The sequence below is a fragment of the Lactuca serriola genome, chromosome 1 (assembly GCF_051521515.1).
Source record: "Lactuca serriola cultivar US96UC23 chromosome 1, Lser_US96UC23_V15, whole genome shotgun sequence".
In the NCBI taxonomy this organism is placed as follows: Eukaryota; Viridiplantae; Streptophyta; class Magnoliopsida; order Asterales; family Asteraceae; genus Lactuca; species Lactuca serriola.
Genome location: NC_136408.1, coordinates 167,974,794 through 167,999,114, shown reverse-complemented (window position 1 = coordinate 167,999,114; position 24,321 = coordinate 167,974,794). Strand labels below are relative to the sequence as shown.

At 42.3% G+C, this 24,321-nt stretch overlaps 1 protein-coding gene across 1 annotated transcript; it reads right to left on the bottom strand.

Moving 5' to 3' along the window:
* Positions 1-22,450: 22,450 nt before the first annotated feature.
* LOC145063895 (uncharacterized) lies at positions 22,451-23,470 on the bottom strand. Its single transcript, XM_079011459.1, has one exon. The coding sequence runs from the start codon at positions 23,468-23,470 to the stop codon at positions 22,451-22,453; it is 1,020 nt and encodes a 339-aa protein (XP_078867585.1).
* Between the last annotated feature and the right edge of the window lie 851 nt (positions 23,471-24,321).

The following is a 24,321-nucleotide window of genomic DNA, read 5'->3' as shown; positions in this document are numbered from 1 at the left end:
TGTCGCCACCTACGCATGGATATAAAGAACATCTAAAATGGAGCTCGTATGAAAAAGTTATGGAATTTAGAAGTGGGGAATAGGTTGATGCAGTGAGGGTGACGTGGCGGAATCTGGACCATTGCTTTCTCCCCACTGCCTCGAATGCGGAGCTAACACCTCCACTGTAACATCCCAAGTTTTTTCATTTGAAGTCCCTGGGGATGAAAGGGTAAATCCATGAATATCCTAAGGGCTAATTTGTCATTTTGGGACAAGGGGGAGTATGTCCATGCGTACGTAAGGGTACGCAGGGAGTACTAGGGCGCGCCCTAGTACGCTGGTCGTACACATAAATGAAGGAAACCCAATATCTCGAGTTAGGGACTATATAAACATCCTTATGGATCATTTTCTCTCATCATTCTCATGCTACATCTTCCATAAACGTCCCTAAACCCTAGCCCTTGTGTGAGAGTATGAATTGGTGGGTATTTTGAGCTCTTGAAGGTGGAATCATTGCATCAAGGAGTTGGAGAAGAAGTTTGGCTTGTAGATCTGAAGTTATGTTGTACCCTAGAAGCTCCAATAGGTAAAAAAAGCTTCAATATTTGTGTTTGTATAACATAGATCTAGCCATTCTATCATTTTGAAATCATTTCTTGTCCCAAAAGTTCCAAGATGATGTATGTTGTGTTTTGGGTGAAATGATCTGTCCTTCTAGACTCTTGGATGGGTGTTGAGTGCTAAAAATGAGGTCCTAATGGCTTAGGAGGTCCCATGAAAGCAGTATAAAGGTCTTAATGGATTAAGACCTTGGATTAAGAACTTTCTGGACGTCCAAAGTGATAAAGTTCGAGACTTTAAGGGTCCTAGGCATATTTGGTCGATAGATTTGAAGTTTGGAATTAAGTGCTTAAGCCATTAAGCACTTATTAGGATTTTTGTTCAGTTCGCGTACGCCTCGCATAGGAAGCTGTACGCCCAGCGTACAGGGTCAACGACCCCGCTTTCCAGTCAACATGAGTCAAAGTACGCCCCGCGTACCAGAGGAGTATGCCCAGCGTACGTCCTCTGTTGGGATTTTGACTTTGAGCTTTGAGTTTTGGACTGTTTATTGGCTAGCTGGACTTGAACCTTTGCTAGTCATTATGGATATGGTTTTTTGGGCCAAGTCTTGGTATGGATCTTGGATTCAGGCCCAATTAGGTAGTGGGCCCAATTAGGAAAGTTGGGCGAATAATGGGCCTTGTTATACGGACTTATGGATCATGGGTTTGGTATTGGGCCATGACCTAAATTAGAGGGGAGGCAAATGGGGCTATTGTTATAAGGGATTCTTGGTCAAAATTTATATTTCCGTTTATTGACTCGCTATTCGCTATTTTGGATAGTTCGGGATTATCGGTGAGACGGTGGTTCGGGAATCTATTTCTTCAGTTCAGATCGGCCTTTCGAGGTGAGTTATCCTCACTATATCAACAGGGTCTAAGGCACCAAGGCCGACACTTTCTCAGATTTTATACTGGTTTTGTTTGATATGCTTATTGATCTGTTAGAGCTACATCGCGATAGTTAGGATGGTATATTGTTAGTGACCGGTTAGGTCGGTATCCTGGTTAGGATGTTGCTATGCTATATGATCTGTTAGATCGGTTTTTTTTTGTCTATGGACTGTTATGTGATTATCTGTTATATGTGCACATGGTTGTTTGTTTGGGGTTGGATTGAGGCGGGTCCTGGTTTGTGCTATAGGCCAACATACCCAGGGCGGACCGGATAGACTACAGACCTGGGAGAGGCACATAGTCAGGCCAAAGGCCCAGTCAGCGGTCCGGATAGGCTGAAGGCCCGAGAAGGCAGCCCTGATGTGCCGAGGCTCGGAGAGTGGACCAGACAGACCGAAGGCCCGGTGCAGGCGGTCCAGTCATACTGTAGACTCAAGGAGTGGACCAGGTGGACTAAAGGCCCGGTGTGGGCGGACAAGCCACCCTGTAGACTCGAGATGCATGGTTGTTCTGTACTTGTTGATACGATGTGATTATGTTATATTAGGTTGGTATTTTGGGGGTATCTCACTAAGTTTTCGGGCTTACAGTTTCAGTTTATTGTTTTAGGTTCAGCGAATGATCGCGGGAAGGCGAAGGCGTGATCGTACACCTCCCGATTGATGATTATGATTTCTAGGAACTCTGATGTTTAAACTATTTTGAAAACAAATTGTAATAATTGAATGGTTTTATATGAATTAAAAAAAGTTTTAAATTGGTTAGAATTTTATGGATGTTACATCCACCCTCGTACTCGTAGCGTAGGCCTCGTACACGTAGCTCACTAAGTATGCGTAACGTAGCTCCAAATTACGTCCAGCATAACCGAAGATCTCAGCCTATAAATAGGTGTGAGGTTTTTTCTATTTCTTCACACCTTCACCCTTCATTCTCTCTCGACACTCTAAAAGTATCGCTCCCCTTCCCTAGTACTTCCTAAGTGCTAGAGGTGAGTACCATAGTGCCAAAAGGCTCCGACAAGAAGAGTTTTCGGCTTGGAAGTTCTGCCTCCGCAGATCTCGGTTCCTAGCCAAATACTCTACTTTAAGTATAGCTTATGTTTAAGTTCAACATCATTATTATGAACCTATAAACAATATATGTATTATAAAATGTAATATACAAAGTGTTATTATAATATCTTTTTACTACTCGCTGTACGGGGAATCTAGTTTGAAGGGCCGCATTGGGTTGTTGAATTTCAAAAGTGCTTAATGACAAAATGGTCCTGCCCTCCGGTGTTTCATGTCTGGCCCCTGTCATAGTGATTGAAAAGTCTCGCTTAACACTTAGAAAAAATATCGCTCGTAAATATTCTCTATAAAAGTTAGAGAAAAATCTAGCGGTAATGATACTACGTTTCGTCGAAGGAAAATAGAATTATTAGAAGCGAAGCGCAGCCTGAGTTTAGAATCATCACTTTAGCAAGTGAGTGCATAGTTACTTTCATCTTACACATAGATATGAACTGTTTTATATAGATGATGAAATAAATGATAAGATTCCTTTATGTTTAAGATGATCCAGTCATCCAGTGGAGTATAGATGACGACCACAGACTATTCTAGACAATCTAGTGGAACGCTGTCAGGCTCGCAACCTGCCGGTGTTTTTGAACTAAGTGTTCACCGGGTGTACTCCATCCCCCTCATGGTGCCTTTTTTGACATGTATTGCTGAGGAATCCCCTAAGAAGTGTTGTCATCCCGATGAAAATCCTTAGGCTAGGTCCCTTGAATTAGATGCTTTAGGGATACAAAAAAGTGAGGATAATGGGAACAAGTAATTTGGTTGATTGATTGTTGAAACTAAGACAATTAATTATTATGGGATGAAAATCCTATGTGCTCACCAAGCTCCCAAGCCTGACCCACTCAGTTTCTTGTATACAAGTATTGGCAAGAGAGCACAGGAGTGATGATCTGATGAGCGATCAATGGATTATAGGCCACTAGAATAAATAGATGTTGTAAGGCCTATGTTGTTTATGTTTATGCTTTTGATATGTATTGACAATGGCATCCCAATGTTTTTAATATAACGAAAATACATTTCGTCAGAAATGCTTTGATAAATTCTTTATCATATTTTTTGGAACAAATTCCGGAAATGTTTCTTCAAAAGTATACTATGATTTTCAACTAAAGGAAAACAAATCGGTCTTTTTTGGTTGTAAAATTAGTGATGTCACACGTACCATCTACAATGATGAGAAGCATGACAAGTCCTTATCCTACCCGCAATGGGGTATCAATATAGTAGGTACGTTCCTAGAGGCTCTCGGAAGATTTAAGTTCTTGATAGGAGCCATTGATTATTTCACTAAGTGGGTTGAGGCCGAAGCGGTGGCAGTCTTCACCGAAAATAAACTTGTTAGCTCTGTTTGAAAGAAAATAGTTTGTCGGTTCGGCTTGCCGCCTGTCATTATCAGTGACAATGGGAAATAGTTTGCTGAAAATCCCTTGAAAAAATGGTGCAAGGATAAGGGTATCAAGAAAAACTTCCTTCGGTGGCTCATCCTCAAGCGAACAGATAGGTAGAAGTGACAAACAAGACCATTGTGAAAGGAATCAAAAAACGATTAGGAAAATCATAGGGGAATTGGGTGAATGAACTACAACATGTCTTATGGTTGTATCGAACAACGATTTGGACTCCCACGAAAGAAACACCATTCAGTATGGTGTATGTATCCCAAGCAGTGATCCCAATAGAGGTGAGCATTCAGAGCACCTGAACCTCGAATCCTTGCATATATTCAAACAGTGCGGATCTACGGGTCAACCTAGATCACTTGGAAGAAAAGAAAATTGAATCTGTTATACGACAAGCTGCGTACAAGGCAATGCCAAAACGATACTATAAAAAGAGGGTTTGACATCAATCATGTGCTGTATGGGACCTGGTGGTAAGGAGAAATGAGGCAAGCAGGCATGTGAATCAGGGAAAGTTGGGCACCAATTGGGAGGGGCCCTACAAAGTGATTGAAGCTCGAAGGAATGGTTATTATGTATTGGAGACCATGCAGTGAGAGTAGTTACCGAGAACCTAGAATATGCACAACTTAAGACGTTTCCACTTTTAGGCGACGACGAAACTGAAGAAGGCCCTGGCATAGGGGAGTTCGGCCTGACTACATTGATGCAAAATGTAAACTCTTTTTTGGAAATTTAATAAATTGAGAGGAACAATTGAAAGAAACTATTTTGAAGTAATTGTATGCTTCTTCGATCAATATGACTTGTTTAAAAATAGTTTGTATTACTTAACCACATATGTCATGCATAGGTCGAGTAAACAAAAAGATCGTCTCACAGTATAAGCCACCATGGTTTAAACACCATGGTTCGGCTATATAAAAGATCATCATGGTTCAGCCACCAGGGTTCGATCATATAAGCCACCATGGTCTAAACACCATGGTTCGGTTATGTAAAAGATCACCATGGTTCAGCCACCATTGTTCGATCATATAAGCCACTATGGTCTAAGCACCATTGTTCAGCTATGTAAAAGATCACCATGGTTCAACCACCATGGCTCGATCATATAATCCAGCATGGTCTAAGAACCACCGAACGACTATGTAAAAGATCACCATGGTTCGATCATATAATCCATCATAATTTAAACACCATGGTTCAGATATGTAAAAAAATCTCCAATATTTGGCCATCATGGTTCAGTCATATATGCCACCATGGTTCGTCAATGTAAAAGATCACCATGGTTTGGCGACCATGGTTTGATCATATAAGCCACCATGGTTTAAGCACCATGGTTCAACTATGTAAAAGATCACCATGGTTCGGTCACATAAGCCTCCATGGTTTAAGCATCATGATTTGGCTATGTAAAAGATCACCATGGTCTGGACACCATGGTTCGATCACATAAGCCATCATGGCTTAAAAACTATGGTTCGACTATGTAAAAGATCACCATGGTCTGGCCACCGTGGTTCGATCACATAAGCCACCATGTTAAAGAAAACGGTTCGGTTATGTAAAAGATCACCATGGTTCGGCCACTATGGTTCGATCATATAAGCCACCATGGTCTAAGCACCGTGGTTCGGCTATGTAAAAGATCACCATGGTCCGGCCTCCATGGTTCGATCACATAAACCAACACAGTTTGAATATGTAAAGATCACCATGGTCTAGCCACCATGGTTCAATCACATAAGCCATTATGGCTTAAACACTATGGTTCGGCTCTGTAAAAAATCACCATAGTTCGCCCACCATGGTTTCGATCATATAAGTCATCATGGTCTAAACCCCCGAATATGGTTGTATAAAATGATAATCACGATTTGGTCACTAAGGATGGGTTTTATGAACAACATGTGGGAAGAATACGGTGGTAAATTCAACTAGTTACGAAACTATGGTCCATCCATCATAAATTAAGATAAGTTGATACATATAATGTTAAAAGCTATGAAGGAATGGCTTAAGCTTATGTCACAATACCAAGTACCGAGAGCACAAATCTAATACAAAAGAAATGCTTCAAGAAAGAAAACTACATTACTGATAAAATATTACGATTACAAAAAAGAGATTTAAAGCTAATCGTCAGATCTAGTGTTAGAAGTTTCTATCTCCTCTAACTGTTTCTTCAAAAAGCTCGCGTCTACACCATCTCCTGCGAGCATCTTTAACAAGGTAAAGTCAAAGTTAGTGAGTTCGGTGAACCATTGGAGAATTAATTTAGTAGCATTCGAAAAAGAAAAGGGAAGGTCAACACCAACCATCACGTTCGGATACTGGGATGATTTTTCGGTACATGCCTGATGTTGGCCAACTTGTATGGTGGCCTCTTGAAGGGAAGCAATGGCATGGCCAAATTCCTCCGAATTAAGTAGAGCCCGGATGAATAAGGGTATCCCCTACTTCAACGTCCACTATAGATCAATGGAATGTTTCTAAGAAGTTTGTTAACGAAACAGGACGTTTTGTTTGGCCAATGCATTTTGGATCTCCAACTCGTTGATCCAAGCATCTCCTTCACTCAAAGAAGATTGCAGAATATTCACATTGTCTTTCAATTGTTTTGTACAAACATCCTTTTCTGAAGAATCAATGTCTAGAGCCTCAAAGAAGATTGCAGAATGTTCACCTTCTCTTCAGATTGACAAGTTGTTGAGTCACCTATTCTAGAGCCTTGGCCCACGATGCATTACAAGCTCTTGTTTCATCAAGTTTCAGTTGCATGTCTTGGTTCATAAGACGAAGCTTCTCCTGAATGCGCGTTGACTCAACCAAGTCTAATGATATCTATTTGTTGTAAGAGGTTAAGTAAATGTTCTCCTACATCAGTTTTGACTTCTATCACTCTAGAACCTGATAACTAGATCGAAGCTTGTCCATGCAATCAGATAGCTTGTCAAACTCTATTTCTTTGGCAGCCGTAGCCGCCACACGAGCTTTGTTGTGCAAAGAGACTTTGTTCATCTTGCCAAGAGATGCATTATTAACAAAGGTGGTGGTGGTGAAACGATGCTGTTGGGTACAAATTTATCCATGTATGACTTTGTAAATGGTTTGACTTTTGTAGACCCACTTGCATGTGGTAAAGTAGCATTGTGACATGAGAGAGAGAGAGAGAGAGAGAGACATGTAAACACCTCTATATAAGGTGGGTTCATACCACTTGTAGAGGTGTGCTTGAGAGATGTAATATTGAGAGTGTTAGTGTGTGTTAATTATGTAGATTTAGATCTAGATCCTTTTCTGTAACATCTTTCATAATCGAATGCATCTGTTAAACATCCAAATCACCATGTTCTTTGTGTGTTCTTTAATTCCGAATGCCAAATCAATGCTCATAATTTACATCAATTGGTAGAGAGGGTCTTCGAAGATTGAAGTAATTTTTGAAGAAACAATTCTCGATTTGGCAACAATAATCACAATTGGAACGTTTATGGTGAGTCTCTTTATGATCTTTCTAAACCTCGTTGATTCGTGCGTTGCGTTCTTGAATTTTTTATCATTTTGACTAATTGGATCATTTTTTTTTGAAAAGCCCACTTGTTATGATCCAATAAATTTTTTTATTGATCAAGCCTGACCCAATCTTATCCCTTTTTGTTCGATTCGATATTCAAAGCCCAATGAGATTATCATTTTTTTTGTTCGTCGAAATTTCAAAACCAAATATTCAATCTGGTCATTGAGTCTGATTTAAGCCCCAAAGTTAAATTCGGTTACTTTTCATGTTTTATTCAAGTCCAAGCCCAATTTCAAGCCCTAAAACCTTAATATCTTGAATTACGTTTCGTCAAACTCGTGCATTCACATTTTCAATCGATTAAGGCAGCTATAACTTTCATTTTTGATCAAGATATCGATTTGGATTTCAATTCAATTCATCAACATCGATTTTTTTTTATCAGTGATTGTATCATGATCTGATTTAATCAATTATAATAACTGTCGAATTGAAACAAGATCTTAATGGCTAAATTGATTTGGAGTTTTGATCAATTGTTATTTTGTGATCTAGTGAATCTTCATGTGTCTTGATAATCAATTGTAGTTTCGATTTGGTATTTGATTTCTTTGCTTAGATCGTTTGAAAGTCAAACGAATTTTACAGAAGTCAAAATCGAAATCTGTTTTTGGAGTCAAAATCGATTTTAGTGTTAGATGTTCAGAATCGAATTGTATGGGATTGTCGACGTAGTTTGTGGTGATTATTGAAGTGGTAATGCTTCAATTGTGAGTCAATTCCAAAGTCAAAATTACATAGAATGATCGATTATCAACATGTGTTTGGAATAGATGTTGATGATTTTGTTTTGGAACTGGGACGTGATATCGAAGATTTTGAGTCGATGGTTGAAAGGGTTTTCCTTACTGTCGAAGGTTTTGGGGTGCCTACTCGACACTCGACATCACTCAACGAGATTTGAGAATTGGGTATCGACTATCGAAGGTTTTAATGACTCAATTTGGAAAGCTTGATAACGAGTTTCAAAAGGTTAATGACGAGTAGTTAATGGGTAGGGGTGTGCAATCAAAATCGAACCGATCCCGTCAATCCGAAACCGAAAAAACCGACTATCTACGGGTCGGTTTCGGTTTGGATATTTCAATATCCGTGGATACCTGAACCGAACCGTCATTGATATATATATATATATATATATATATATATATATATATATATATATATATATATATAAAAGTAACTAAATAAACTAGAATAAATAATAAGAATATTGTTCCAGTTTCTTTCGACGCTTCCACAATCGATCAACATTTTCTTTAATTTATCCGTCCTACCGCATACAATCCAGTAATCCCATAGCCCAAACAAAGCTCAAACAAATCCAGTAATCCCATAGCCCAAACAAAGCTCAAACAATAGTTTAGAACTTTCATCACCTTTTATTGTTAATTTCATTAGTTATTATATAAATTATAATATATAATTAGAACTTGATGACTTACTCATAGTTTATATTTTTTATTAATGATTTTGATTTTTTGTATTTAGTGGGTACCTGTGAACCGAACCGTGGTTACCCGCCTTCATCCGGTTCGGTTCGGTTTTTTTCATAATTCGGTTTGGTTTCGGTTAGTGCATGTTAGGTACCCGCCCCGTGGTCACGGTTCATAATTTTTTTATTATCCGAACCGAACTGCCCCGTAAACACCCCTATTAATGGGTCTTCGTTATCTGGTAACACGAAATTAATGGGTCTTCGTTATCTGGTAACACGAATTGGGAAGAAGAAGATAATGAAAAGTTTCGAAACTTGCCCTTAATGTTTTGAAGATATGACAATTTTAGTCCAATTTCGAAACTGTGACAAAAATAATGAATTGTGAAGAAGTTTTGTTTCGAATCCATGAAGTTTGTGCAAAATGATAGAATTTACCCAACTTCGACATTGGGCTGGAAATTCTGAGAAATGAGATAATCTTCGAAACAGGCTCCTGTAGTTAATGTGAATTGACGCTTTCTACCAGTTTCACAAATGGGGGAGAGTTTCACATTTTTGGCTGTTTTGGGCACACTGAGTCACTGTAGAATTTTGGAATTGACGATTTCTACCCAAATTTGTAAAATTTTGTCAAAGGCGGTCCGTGAACGAAGCTAAAAATCGAAATTTTTTTGGATTTTCCGGATTGAAGTAAAATGTTTATGCCATGTGTTAAGGGGAGTTTTGGATAGAAAAATTCCGAATTGAGCACTTTCTCATTCCCTTTTTGGTTTTATAATCATTTTTTGATTATAAAAAGGTGGAGAGATTTAGATATGGAAATTCGAAACAATATTGAAATTTTCATATTACGCGCACTTGAAGACCAAAGTGACCTAGAGTATTTGAAGTTTATGAAATGACTCAATTAGAGATTCAGAAGTGATTTCCGTTCATGATGGGTTTGGACTTATTGAAGATTTTTGGGGTGTGCTTTTATGCTAAACTTTAGGGTGATTATTTGGAGATTGAGTAACTCCTAATTATCCGTTGATGCTCATATTGTATGGTCTCACACTCTAGAACCCGAATTGAAAAATCATTGAAGAATTGAATATTTAAACTTCATCTCTACATGTATCACGCTTGAGGCTCGGTTCGCGAAGTTGCTAGATATTGGAATTATTGAAGTGGGTCATCTATTCCTAACTTTGAGGTGGAGAATGTTGGGTAGAAAGTTATCCATGTATGACTTTGTAAATGGTTTGAATTTTGTAGACCCACTTGCATGTCGTAAAGTAGCCTTGTGACATGTGAGAGAGAGAGAGAGAGAGAGAGAAACATGTAAAAACCTCTATATAAGGTGGTTTCGTACCACTTATAGAGGTGTGCTTGAGAGTGTTAGTGTGTGTTAATTATCTAGATTCAGATCTAGATCCTTTTTTGTAACACGATTCATAATCGAATGCATCTCTTAAGCACCCAAATCACCATGTTCTTTGTGTGTTCTTTAATTCCACATGACAAATCAATGCTCATAATTCACATTAGATGCAAAAAGGATGGGATGGAGGAAGCTAAAGACATCTGGGAAGAGGGGGGGAGCTTGCTTTTTTGGTAGATGAAAATATGAAATTTTGACAAACAACATAACGGGTAAGAAATAAGAAATATAAAAAAAATAATTACGTGGAAATATGAGGAAAGATAATTTATGAAAATTTGGAATCGAAGAGCTGCTAGGCGTGATTTCGATCACTATGGCACCTTTGGTTATCAAATCAGGCGTTCTTCCTTCAGAAGAAGTTATCAACTCATCCATGTTGATAAGATAAGTGGTAGGAATGGTAGAAGCAGGATTAACCTCGATGATAGGGGTTGTAGTTGTGGAGGTTGTGGTTGCAACACTAGAACTGAACAATTTTTCCTGAAAAAGCTCGTGGGCTAGCACCCTTCCGTAGCAGGGACATCATCGACCAAATCTTAGTATCAATGGCCTTAGGGATCAGTACATGATTCATCACCATAAACTATGTGATATGAGAACTACTTAAAGAAGGAGGTAGTGTAAGGATTGGAGAAGGACCAAATAAAGCCTTAATAGCAGTTACCAGGTCAGGGTCATTTTAGACTGGGCAATCATGAAGTATCACACCCCCGAACCAGACGGCGGAAACGTCTGAGGGCTCGTGTGACTTAAATTGATTATCATCACAATGAATATACATGAATCATAACATAAGCATCACCATGCATAAACATATTACAACCGACATTGTTCACATCAAGTACATTGTTTTAACATTACCGAGCCATACATAAATTGTTTGATAGTTTTCAAAAAACAAAAAACAAAACACACTAACATACTTGGTACCTATTTCCTCAGCTTACCTGTTACCTGAGAATACAAGTTATTTTGAAAAACGGTCAACATATGGAATGTTGGTGAGTTCATAAGTATGTTTGATATGAAAATGTTTTGTGTAGTTTGAACGAGAACAACCCAGAAAATCCGATATTTTCTAAAAAGACCATTGTTTGTAAAAAGGTGTGAAGATCCGTACATATATGCATGATGATTTCAAAACATGTATAATTGAAGAACTTAGTATTGAACGTACAAGTGAAAATGTTGAACTTCCCCGGAAAACCCGATGTTTTCCAAATACATAAAATACAGTGATTTCTCAAATTGATATACCGCCACAATGAATGATTTTGATTACTCGGATGGTTTTGGATTAATTAATGGTTGTGAGTCGTTATAACCACGCATGACAATGACTAGTTATAACTCCAGACTACGAACGATCCTTACAGGTGTCGCGCGTTATCACTCACTTAAATCCAAACAACCTTGATTACTTTTGATTAACAACCTGGATCTGTTTACTTTGATTACTCATAAGCCTAGCAAACAAGGAGAAGATAAGTACAAAGTCCTGCTACATATGTGAGTTCACTTTAGGCTGTTGGGTGTGCGAAGGACACATTGGTCCATCTCACATTTAATTACTTTGACCTTACTAGCTATGCCAATGGCCCACTAAGGCCCGATAACACTCAAAAGCCATTGAGAGTCCTTCTAATATGGAACTGGGTCATAGAAGGCCCAATAACATATTATCGTTATCCCTTGGGCCCAAAGATCATGCTAATGGATTTCAAAGGTCCAACAAGCATGATTGAATCCTTTAAGCCCAATATTTTGGAATGTTTACTTGCTGTAGGTATTGTACGATTGTTGGTGGGTTTGATTGAACGATTGTTATTTTTGTATCGACTCGAAACCGATCGATTTGTTTATAACGATACTTGGAGTTATGCGTGTATTCATCTTTCAGTTTTTGTACGTCGTAGTTTAGCATTTTTGACATCAATATTCAAGAAATCAAATAATTGATTTAAGAATATTGGTTTGACCGTTTCCGTCCTTCTTTAAAAAAACGACAATTTTAGTCCCTTATACAAAAAAAAGACATTTTTGCCCTTAAACTCTTTTCTGGACACTTTTTAGTCATGAACTTGTTCAAATGATATTTTTAGCTCCAAAACTTATTCTTTGGCTGTTTCAGCCCTTCCAGAAAAGTATTTTACGGCTAAAATCCAAAATTTATGCAACTTTTACAGTTTTGACCCAAAATCCAAAAACTTTACATTTTTTTATCCTTTTTGGTAAAGAAAAGCATTTTAACCCCTGAAATGTTTTGTTTACCCTTTTTATTCCCTGTTTTGAGAAAACTTTCATTTTAGCCCCTTAAAATTCAGATTTTTCGCAACTTTGGGCTTGTTGGGCCGAAAAGCCCAAAAATTAGCCCATTAAGCTAATATTTACATTTTAAGTCCTTTGAAGTGCATAATATTCATAAAAACATTTATTGTAAGTGTTTTGACTCCTTTGACCCTTAAGAAAACCGTAAATGACAATTTTTTACCCACCTTTTGTTATTTAACAATTTAAGCCCAAAAATGGGTTTTATGTTGAAATATGTTTTTCACAATTTTATAAGTTAATATTCTTGACTTGTTTAGTATAATATAACTTAGATCATGTTTGTTTTCCTTCTTATGGCATAGATTTCGAAATTTCTTCCCTTTTGATTACATATTCATCACAACAACACATAAAATCACACATACATGCATAAAATCATACATACCACACACATACACATAGATCTACACATTTTGCTTGTATTCTCCCCCATAAAACTTGTAAAAACCAAAAAAGAGAGGGGTATGAACTCACCTTTGCTTGTTGTTTTTGATTTAGAAGGAAGAAATGAAGGAAATTTGGTCCTAGCAAGCCTTCTTGGAAGATCTCGAACTTAGAGATTTTCTAAGATGGGAATCATGAGTTTTAATGAGTTATGAAGAGATTTTTGATAAAACAAAGAATCTAGACCATGGATCCAAGCATGAACTTACCTAAGATGATTTTTATAGAATAACTTCCTTGAAGAGCCCTTAAATCTCGAAATTGTTGGATGAACAAGCAAGAGTGTTTCTTTGAGAGTGTTTGAGTGAATTATGTGTGTGTGTGTGTGTTTTCCCCTTTGGGGTTCTCGACCGAAGAAGAAAAGAGAGAGAAGAAGAGAGAAGGATGAAAGGATAGGTGCTTGGAAGTATGGGATATTTGCATGGATGTCCCATGTATAATGGTGAGGTGGCAAGTGAAAAGTCAACTCTCCCTCCTTCATATGTGTGGTTGGGCTGAGAGAAGGAGAAGGAAGAAAGAAATTTGGGCTTTTGTGCTTAACTCCATTTTATAGCCCAATTAAATGATTTTCGGCCCAATTGGTCTTGGGTGAGGGTTCACGGTCCGAAATAAATCAAGAAATGATTTTTATGATCCATTAGGGCTAATTTGTTTTGTTATGGCCCAATAAGGTCCATTAGGGTATTTTATTTCATTAAAGGCCCAATATGGCCCAAAATGTTAAAATAAATGGAAATGGGTCCAATTAGAGCCCATTTAAGAGTTCTAAGCCCAAGATAGTCAAATTGGAAGCTTATTGGCCTATTGGGCCCAATAAGGAAATCCTAGTCCAAAATGGACTAAAACCGGGATTTCTAGGGTTTCCAATTCTTTGTTAACTATTTGCAATGCTTGCATAAGGTGTTTGATTGAAGTTTTGTTGTTATTGAATAAGCATCATGTAACAACGTAAATTTTCAAAATAATTTTTCATTTTTAAAACATTCATTCATAAAATAATGTCAAACACATTATATCAAATGTTATTGTCACAAAACATCTCCCCAGAATCTCTAGAAAAACTCCAATGCGTGTGTGTACGAATCATGTCGGCGCCTTCCCGCGCTCATCACTAGTTCCTGAAACACATAACACAACAACTGTAAGCATACATGCTTAGTGAGTTCCCCAAAATACCACATACAGTACATACGCCACTCGAGGCTATAATACGACCCTCCGGTCGATGTGTCTCAGCGGGACCCTCCAGTCCTGTAGCTCGTTGGACCCTCTGGTCCGGTCATAGCTCGTTGGACCCTCCGGTCCGGTCTATATCATCATACAACATACAAATATCACACAACACATAATCTCATACATAAAACATAAGACCCTCTAGTCATCGCATAGTACCACTGTAGGTAACGTATAGTGAGAAGACTCACCTCGATGTCTCGGTAAACATCCGACTTGGAAGAAGTGTGATCTAGCCTCCGCCTAATCACATAAAGTAATACTCTCATAAATACAACTGTACTCAACCCTAAAAGTCAACAAGGTCAACGGTCAAACTTTGACCCGACTCGTGGAGTGCACTAGGGCAACTCGGCGAGTCTATACATGTCCACTGACTCTCTTAGACCCTCTCTTAGCACGTCGAGTACTTCCCTTGACTTGACGAGTTCCACCTGGCATGAATCGTGGGGCCACCCCGACTCAACTCGCCGAGTCTCAAGAACAACTCGACGAGTTCCAACTTGAACTCAGACCCCTGACTCTCCCTGATTCACCGGGTCATTTCCCCCAACTCGACAAGTCTACTCACTGAGTGATTAACGGGAAACCTTCATACTACTCGCCGAGTTTGTTCTTCGGACTCGGCGAGTTCATGCCATGCACAAACTCAATACAACTTCTGAGGTCAGATCTATTCCATACAATCATAGATCTGGCCTCCCCAAGCATGATAATCACGTAAAGTTCGGACCTTGACACACATATAACATATAAATGGTCCAAAATGGTGATTTAGCCCCAAAAATGACAATCCAAGCTCATGGCTCCCAAAATGACTCATAAAGCTCCAAGGGTTAAGGTTTCTGGACCCCTTTGGGTCCAGATCTAGAACACAAACTCGAAAAGGGACCAATTACTCCACTTAATCAACCTCTAAAAGGGTTAGAAAACCCTAACACTAAGAATCAACACCAAAAACTGAAGAAGGTCCGAGAATAATACCTCAATACAGTCTTTATGAGCTCAAAAACCACCAAAATCGCACCTCCTTCAGCCTCCTCTTGCCTTGAACACTTCCTTCTTGCAAAAACACCCACAAAAGTTCAAGATTGGCCTCTGATGGAACCTTGTCCCTCCTGAAACCTTACTTCTGACTCTGAGATGAGACCTTCTTGGTTTCCTGATTATAACTGCAAGATCACAAAGAACAACGACCGTCAGCCGCTTCCCGGGAGGGGTTCCCGGGAGAACGCTCCGACGGTCAAATTTGGATGACTTAGGGTTTGTGTTTGTTCTCTCAAGATCAGTTAGAGCTTACCCCGCTGGTCTTGTGTGCGCATCCTTTTATCCCTAGCGCTCCTACCTGGTCCGTACCAGACAGGATCACTTTTGGAGGAGACAAGGTCAGAGGCGCTGATTGGAGGGTCGTGTGCCTTCAACCGCTAGAGCGCTCTCATTGGCTCCGATGGTAATGCTCTGATCCTGCCCTTTGTCTCCTGACCGTATCTTTTGTCTTGGAGCAAGGAGCGTTACTTGGCGGGCGCGAGCCTTCCGCCTGTCCGTTTCGCTCCCAGGGGCGCCAGCGGGCGCTGAGCCTGCTGGGCTGAGACTGGCTGGTGTGCCCGGCTCTAGGGCTTGGACGCGGTTCAACTGTGTTGCCCTAGGCACACCATCAAGTCCCCCAGTCCAGTAGCCGTAGCGTTGCAGTGCTAGTTGCGGCGTTCTGGACTTAATTGATTGACGTGTGTCCGTCGTTACTCCACTCTTAATGGCGACGTGACTGGTTACGTCAGTGTGTCAGACATTTAAATGTCTCGCTTCTTCCTCTTCTTTTAAAGGGGATTTACGGACAACGATTCTCGCCATTTCTTCCCTCTTTTCCCTGCGTATTCGTCTTTTATCTCTTTTCATCGCTAATCTTCCCGGAATTGTCCCTTCTGCTGACGAGTATCAACAGTTGGTGGCCACTTATGGCTTGTCTCTTTTAGAAGGTGTGGAATTTCCCTCTACTGGCTCTAGCATCTCTTTCCACCCCCCCTCCTGGAAAAATTGGGGTTTTCCTAAAAACCCTAGATGCTGGCATACGATTTCCTTTGACAGATTTCCAAGAGGAGGTTCTTCAGAAGGATGGTTGTAGTCTTCAGATGTTGACCCCTAATGCTGTCAACAAAGTGGTTGCCTTCGAGATGATCTGTAGAGCCAATGGGCTCGTCTGCTGACATTCGGCGGATGCAGGCGAAACGGAAAGCTATGCAGGAGATGGGTGAGCCGGTGACTGGTGTTCCTCCTGCCCCCAAGAGGGTGCATACTAGGCGCAACTTTTCTCATCTGCTGAGCTCGATGAGTTCCACACCAGTGAGCTCCACCTCTGCTGGCGTGGTTGTGATTCCCGATGATGACGTGCAACAGTCTGAGGGAGTCAATAGGGCGACTGAACAGCCCGGTTTTTCAGATTTTTCTTCAATCCCTTCTCCAAGTGTTCCATTTGTCCCTTCCAAGCTTTCTCCCACAAAAGGCTTCGGTCCGCACGATCCAGTTACAGTCTCCAAAGATGGTGGCCCTGGTGATGGTGCTTCTCGGTCGACGATTTTTGTGCCATCTTGGGATCTTTGCAATGATTCTCGTCTTTCTGTTTGTGCCAATGCCTTGGAGTTCTTGCGCCATGCCTTCCCTCCAGCTGCAGTGGGGGATATTGATGCGATGGGTAGCCCTGCCCTTGCTCACAACATGGCCTATGCTGCGGTGCAGACGATGTTCTATCTTATTGCGGGTTCCTGGCGCATCCATAGCCTTGGCGAGATGGAGGCCGCTCATGCCACCTATGGATCACGTATGGAAAGCCTGGAGCACCGCCTGGGTGAGCTTGGCGACGATCTTCGCTTAACTGAAAAGAAATGTGAGGTGCTAGCGTCTTAGAAGAATGTTCTTGATGAGGCTAGAGCTGCATTGGAGGCCAAGGTTGATTCTCTCACTCAAATGAATGTAAGTTTAATGATCTAGGTTGAAAGTCTCGAGCGTGACGCCGTTGACCGTGACAAGCTTGTGTTGTCGCTGCAAGCAGATGTGTGCGCTGCTCGTCGAGACTTGGATTGGCTATTGCAAATCGGTGTTGTGCGTATCGTTGATAAGCTGATAGAGCATCCTGACTTTACCAATGCTATCAGTCTTATCCGCCATGCTGCATATATGGCTGGGATTGAATCTGTCCAGAAAACTTCAAGTGGTGGTGAAAGTGGGGAGGCGGGTGCTGGTTCGCTGCCTGTCGGGCCTGTGGTTAGCGTAAGTGATGCTCTGTTGTCCTTCGCTAGCATGGATCATGCAGGTCTGTTGGGTCTGGGAGAGATGGGTATTGATGGTTTGTGAGAGTTGTGTTCTTTTGGTTCAGAGGGCACTCCTGAGGATGCTGCAGGTCGTGAGATGGTGCTTGTGAATGACACTGATGTGGGAGGGAATGGGAAAGATCGTGGTGCTAGTGGTGATGATCAAGCAGGTGTTAGAGGTGGTGATGTTGATGAAGTGGTGGATGATAGGGAAGTTTCTGGTGGGTTGGCTGGGAAAGTAGGTGAGGATGATGTTGTGGTTGGTGATAAGGCTGTTGGTGATGGTTCGGAGCCATAACATTTCTTTGCTTTGTTTAGTCTATGTGTTTTGCTTTTGTGATGGTTGAACTGCTAAGAACAATGTTATATATATATATATATATATATATATATATATATATATATATATATATATATATATATATGAATATATATATATATATATATATATATATATATATATATATATATATATATATATATGTTTGACATGCACTAAGCATTATCTACTATCTACTTTTTTTTTGTTTTGTGCTTGGCTTATTCGTTTATTGCATATTGCTCAAGATGTACCAAACATTTTGCCTTGTTCTTGTTATCCTTGACACACTAAGTGTTCACATTGAATGCACTTAGCACTTAGCACTCATCATTCAATCATTGGAGATTATTACACTAAGTATGAGAGATCAGCAATTGCATTATTATTTAACCGTAGGTTTTATAAATACACTAAGTATTAAGCTCATGTCACTTATGCATAAAGTTCTATATGTGTCGAGTACTAAACTCATGTCTTTAAACATAGAAATACACTGAGTATCAATTCTCATGTCACTTAGCATGGATAGACGTACTCTAAGTACTCTAGGGTGCAACATACTCAATGGAACATCAACCAACTAGGGTTATATCTTTCCTCTTCCTTAGAAAAAATATTTCTTTAGGTTCCTAGCATTCCATGTTCTTGGAATGGGCCTTCCTTCCATCGTTTCTAACACCTATGCCCCATTCCTGTTTGCCTCTGTGACCCTGTATGGGCCTTCCCACGTTGGTCCCAGCTTTCCCTAGGGTTGTGCCCGAATAGCCTCATTTTTCCTCAAGACATACTCGCCCACTTTGAAGGCCTTCTCCTTTACCCTTTGGTTGTAATACCTTTCTGTTGCATGTTTGTACGCAGCTTGGCGTACTCGCGACTCTTCACGTTTCTCCTCTAGGATATCTAAGTTTGTCCTCAGGTTTTGTGTGTTGTTTTCCTCATCTTGGTCGGCCATCCTTAGCGTATTCACTGCCACTTCCATGGGGAGCATGGCTTCGGTCCCATATGTCAAGCTGAAAGGGGTTTCCCTTGTGCTTTTCCGTGGTGTAGTCCTGTATGACCATAGCACCATTGGTATCTCCTCTGCCCACTTCCCTTTTGCTTTGCCCAACCTCTTTTTGATCCCATTGACAATGGTTCGGTTGGACACCTCCGTTTGACCGTTCGCTTGAGGGTGTGTCACCGATGTGAAGCGTTGGCTTATCCCTTTGGCACTGCACCACTCTCTGAATGGGTTCTCAGCGAATTGCAAACCATTGTCGCTGATGAGAACCTTAGGTGTTCCAAATCTTGTCATGATGTTTTTCCACACAAATTTTATCATGTGCCTCCCAGATATGCATGGCAGTGGCTCAGCTTCAATCCACTTTGTGAAGTAATCCACGGCTACCACCATATACTTCAGCTTCCCTGGTGCTTCTGGGAATGGACCCACTATGTCTATGCCCCACTGGTAGAAAGGCCATGGGCTGGATATGTTGCTTAGCGGCACCGGGGGTTTCACCTGGACTGGGGCGTAAGACTGACACTCCCCACATTTCTTGGTTACTTCTATCGCGTCTTGATGTATCGTCGGCCAGTATACCCCCATTCGTAGCACCTTTCGTATCAAAGCCGTTGCCCCTTCGTGTGCGCCTACCTGCCCTGAGTGTGCTTCCTGCAATATCTCTCTCCCCCTGGCTTGATCTACACATTTTATCCATGGAGACGTGAATCCCTTCTTGTACAATTCCCCGTTCACCATTGCGTATGAGGGCGCCTTTATACGTATTTTTCTGGCCTCGTCATGGTCGTTCGGTAACACTCCTCTTTGGAGGTATTCCCGGAACGGTGTCATCCACGTGGGTCCAGTAGGGGTCAAGATGTTCACCTGCTGTTCATCAATGCTTCTCTCCCGGAGCACCTCCACAAAAACTTTCTTTGACATGTGGACGCTAGCTTGCTCAAAGTGTCCGCCCTCTTGTTCTCACTTCTGGGTATCTGCTTGATTGTAAATTGGCCAAATGATCCTACCAGTTGCTTTACCATCTTTACATACTTTCCCATTCTTTGGTCTCTTACCTCGAAAGTCCCATTGACTTGGTTTGCTGCTAACCTTGAGTCGGTTAGTGCTGTTACAGCTTTCGCACCCATCTGTTTGGCGATTCGTAACCCTGCAAGCAGCGCCTCGTACTCCGCCTCGTTGTTCGATGTATGGAAGTCGAAACGGAGGGCGTAGGTTACCTTTTCTCCTTCTGGGCTAGTCAGGATCAGTCCCGCCTTTGAGCCTTCCCTGCTGGACGCTCCGTCCGTGTACAGGGTCCATTAACCATTGCTGGTAGGGGCCTCTTCAACTACCCACACCTTTTCTTTCGCCGGGTTCTCTCCGTCAGGAATTTCTAGTAAGAAATCAGCCAGCGCATGCCCTTTGATACTTGTTCTTGGGCGGTAGTTTATATCGTGCTCTCCCAGTTCAATTGCCCACTTGGCCAACCGACCCGACGTCTCCGGCTTAAGAAAGATCTGTTTAATGGGGTAGCTTGTAAGTACCTCGATTTGATGTGCCTGGAAGTATCGCCTTAATCGTCTCGCTGCGTAGATGAGTGCCAGCACCAATTTTTCCAGCGTGGGATAGTTGAGTTCTGGTCCCTGCAGCACTCTACTAACAAAGTATACCGGTCTTTACTCCCCTTCCCTTTCCACAGCCAATACCGATGATATCACTTCGCCTGATGTTGAAAGATACACTTGTAATGTTTCTCCAGGGATGGGGGTTGCCAGAGTTGGCAGCTTGTGCAGTGCTTCCTTGATTCTGTGAAGCGCCTTCTCAGCTTCATTAGTCCATTGGAAATTGTTTTTCTCGATGCATCCCTTTAAGGTGTGGAACAGTGGCATAGCCTTGTCGGCAGATTTCGAGATGAACCTGCTTAGAGCTGTGAGCTTCCCGTTCAGACCTTGTGCATCCCTAAGAGAGTTTGGGGTTGGCGTCTCGATGAACTTGTCGACCTTGGTCGGGCTGGGCTGGACGCCTTGTCTAGTAACATAGTAACCCAAGAATTGCCCCTCTTCCACTCCAAACGTGCATTTGGCTAGGTTTAGTTTCATCTTGGCCGCCTCTAATGTCTTGAAAGTATCTTCGATGTCTTCCAGCATCTTTTCTTCATTTGGACTCTTAATTACCATATCATCTACATACACCTCAATATTCCTTCCAATTTGCTTGGCGAATATCGAGTCGACCAGCCGCTAGTATGTCGCCCCTGCATTCTTTAACCCGAAAGGCATCTTGGTGTAGCAGAACGTGCCATGGTTTGTATAGAAGGCTGTTTTCTCTTCGTCTTCTTTGCTCATCAATATCTGGTGATACCCTTTGTATGCATCCAAGAAGCATTTTAGCTTAAATCCTTGTAGCGACTCTACCTTCTGATCGATTTCCGGGAGTGGGTAGCAATCCTTAGGGCATGCCTTGTTTAGATTAGAAAAGTCGATGCACATACGCCATGACCCATCCTGCTTGCGGACCATAACTGGGTTTGCAATCCACGCTAGGAACATCGCCTCCCTTACTATTCCGGCCTCCGTCAGCTTAGACACTTCTGCATTGATCGCCCTGTTACAGTCTCCTCCTTGTACCCTCTTCTTCTGCTTAACTTCTTTTACCCCCGGTTTGATCATTAGCTTATGTTCAATGACCTTCCTTTCTACCCCCACCATATCCGTGGGGGTCCAAGCAAATACAAGTTTGTAGCGTTTGAGCAGATCGACCAATGCTCTTCTTGTGTGGCTTGGGAGGTCGCTTCCAACATTGATCGGCTGGTCGGGGTATCCCTCATTGATTACCTCCTTCCCCTTTGCAGGCTTGCCCCTGGGCCTCTTGGGCCCTTTGGTTATTTCTGCTGGCTTCATAACTGTATAGCACCGCAATTCTCTGGGCGGGGTGGCCAAGATCGTGGCTTCGCCTTTTGGTGTGTCGAATTTCATGATCCCATGCATGGTTGAAGGTACGGCCCCTAGCTTCAAGAGGACAGTCCTCCCTAAGATGATGTTGTGCTCCGCCGAGTGTCGAATGACCACAAAGTCTATCAGGGCAGTCTTCTTCCGCTGCTTGTCGTGGCTAGTGATTGTTAAGGGGAGGTGGATCGTGCCCAACGGCCACAGGCTGTGGCCGGTGAATCCTACCAGCCTACCCGTCGTAGGCCGCAAATTGTCTTTCCAGCGATCCGGAAGGAGCCGGAAACAATGCTCATAGATGATGTCCTGCTGAACTCCCAGTGTCGACATAGACCCTATGGATAGTCACGTCTTTGATGGATGCCTGTATTATCAGAGGGTTGTCACCTTTCCAGCCGTCCGGCCGGGGATCCTGTATGGAGAACGTGAGCGCGCGTGCTGATGGTTTAACAATGACTTGCTCGCCCCGCTGTTCCTACCTACTTCTTTTGTTGCGTATCATGAATATCTTCTTGGGCTGAACTCCTTCGCAGGGTGGACCCTTGGCGTTCTCAACATCGAATTTGGCGTGTAGGCTTCGCGCCATCTCCACCAGGTCTCCCTTAAGTTGTTTCTCTTCCATCTCCTTCTTTAGTACCGAACAGCTAGCTGTATCATGCATTTTGCTTTTGTGGTACTCACAATACCGACTCTTAGGCGACTTGGTTGGCTGCTGTTTCTCAGACACTGCATATACTTCTGGGCAGCGACCCCGTCTGTCGTCTTTAATAAATGGTCGAAAACGTGGCGGTGGTCTTCTTGCTTGGCCATAGTGTCTTCCTCCCCCCCGGAAATCTGTGTGGGTCGGGTGGCGATGTCTAGTCGCCATAGCGTTCAAGTAGGCCTGCTTGGCTGCTTCACCATCCTCCTGGCGTAGGTATCGCTCCACTCTTTCTTTCAACTCAGCTCGTGTTAAAGGCTTCTTTCCCATGAGTTTTTGTGAGAGGGGCCCAGGAAGGAGTCCCCATGTGAAAGCACCAGCAATGAGCCCTTCGTCATGCCCCGGTATATCCAGCGTAGCGTTTATGAACCTTGTAAAGTATTCTCGAACAGTCTCCCCTTCCCTTTGTTTACAGCCTATAATTGATTGAGAATCGCCTTTGTATTTACGTAGCTGCATGAAGTTGGTGAGGAAGAGGTACTTGAGCTGAGCGAAGTTTGAAATGCTGCCTGGTTGTAGCGTTTTGAACCATGTGCCGGGGTTGCCATCGAGCGTCGTCGGGAAGTATGTGCACCAAAACTTCTCGTTAAGCTTTAGCGACGTCATCGTCCATTCATATGTATCGATGTGGCTATCTGGGTCGGTGGTTCCATTGTACGTTTTAAGCGTCGGGAGCTTTGCAGTGTTTGGTATTTCGTAATCCAACAACTCTTTAACAAACGGAGATGTTACGCTCCGGGAAAAACCATCCTGGTTTGGAGCAGTCGACGTCCGTTGTTGGTATTGAGAACTCATTCCATGTTGTGGGGGCGTAAGGTAGCCTGGACTTGGTCCATAAAAGGGGTATGGCTGGAATGGTAACTAGAGGGGATAGGTAGTGGGGAAAGGGTGCATGGATGGCGCCAAATGATGGAACCTTGTCCCTCCTGAAACCTTACTTCTGACTCTGAGATGAGACCTTCTTGGTTGCCTGATTATAACTGTAAGATCACAAAGAACAACGGTCGTCAGCCGCTTCCCGGGAGGGGTTCCTGGGAGAACGCTCTGACGGTCAAGTTAGGATGACTTAGGGTTTGTGTTTGTTCTCTCAAGATCGGTTAGAGCTTACCCCGCTGGTCTTGTGTGCGCATCCATTTATCCCTAGCGCTCCTGCCTGGTCCGTACCAAACAGGATCACTTTTGGAGGAGACAAGGTCAGAGGCGCTGATTGGAGGGTCGTGTGCCCTCAACCGCTAGAGCGCTCTTATTGGCTCCGACGGTAATGCTCTGATCCTGCCCTTTGTCTCCTGACCGTATCTTTTCTCTTGGAGAAAGGAGCGTTACTTGGCGGGCGCGAGCCTTCCGCCTGTCCGTTTCGCTCCCGGGGGTGCCAGCGGGCGCTGAGCCTGGCTGGTGTGCCCGGCTCTAGGGCTTGGACGCGGTTCTGCTGTGCTGCCCTAGGCACACCATCAGCCTCTCCTTCCTCACAAACGCTCTAGATCTCTTTAGGGTTTCTCTCTGGGGGTTGGTGGCCGCAAATAACGACCATAAGGCCCTTTAAATAGGTCTCAAACCCTGGAAGTTAGGGTTTCATTAAACAACGTGGAATCGCCGAGTCCACTCATGAACTCGCATACAAATCCGTGACCATACTCGGCGAGTCTAGA

What these genes read in the sequence shown, in the direction of transcription:
- LOC145063895 (XM_079011459.1), bottom strand. Translation starts at nt 23,470, where the DNA reads ATGAGTTCTCAATACCAACAACGGACGTCGACTGCTCCAAACCAGGAT.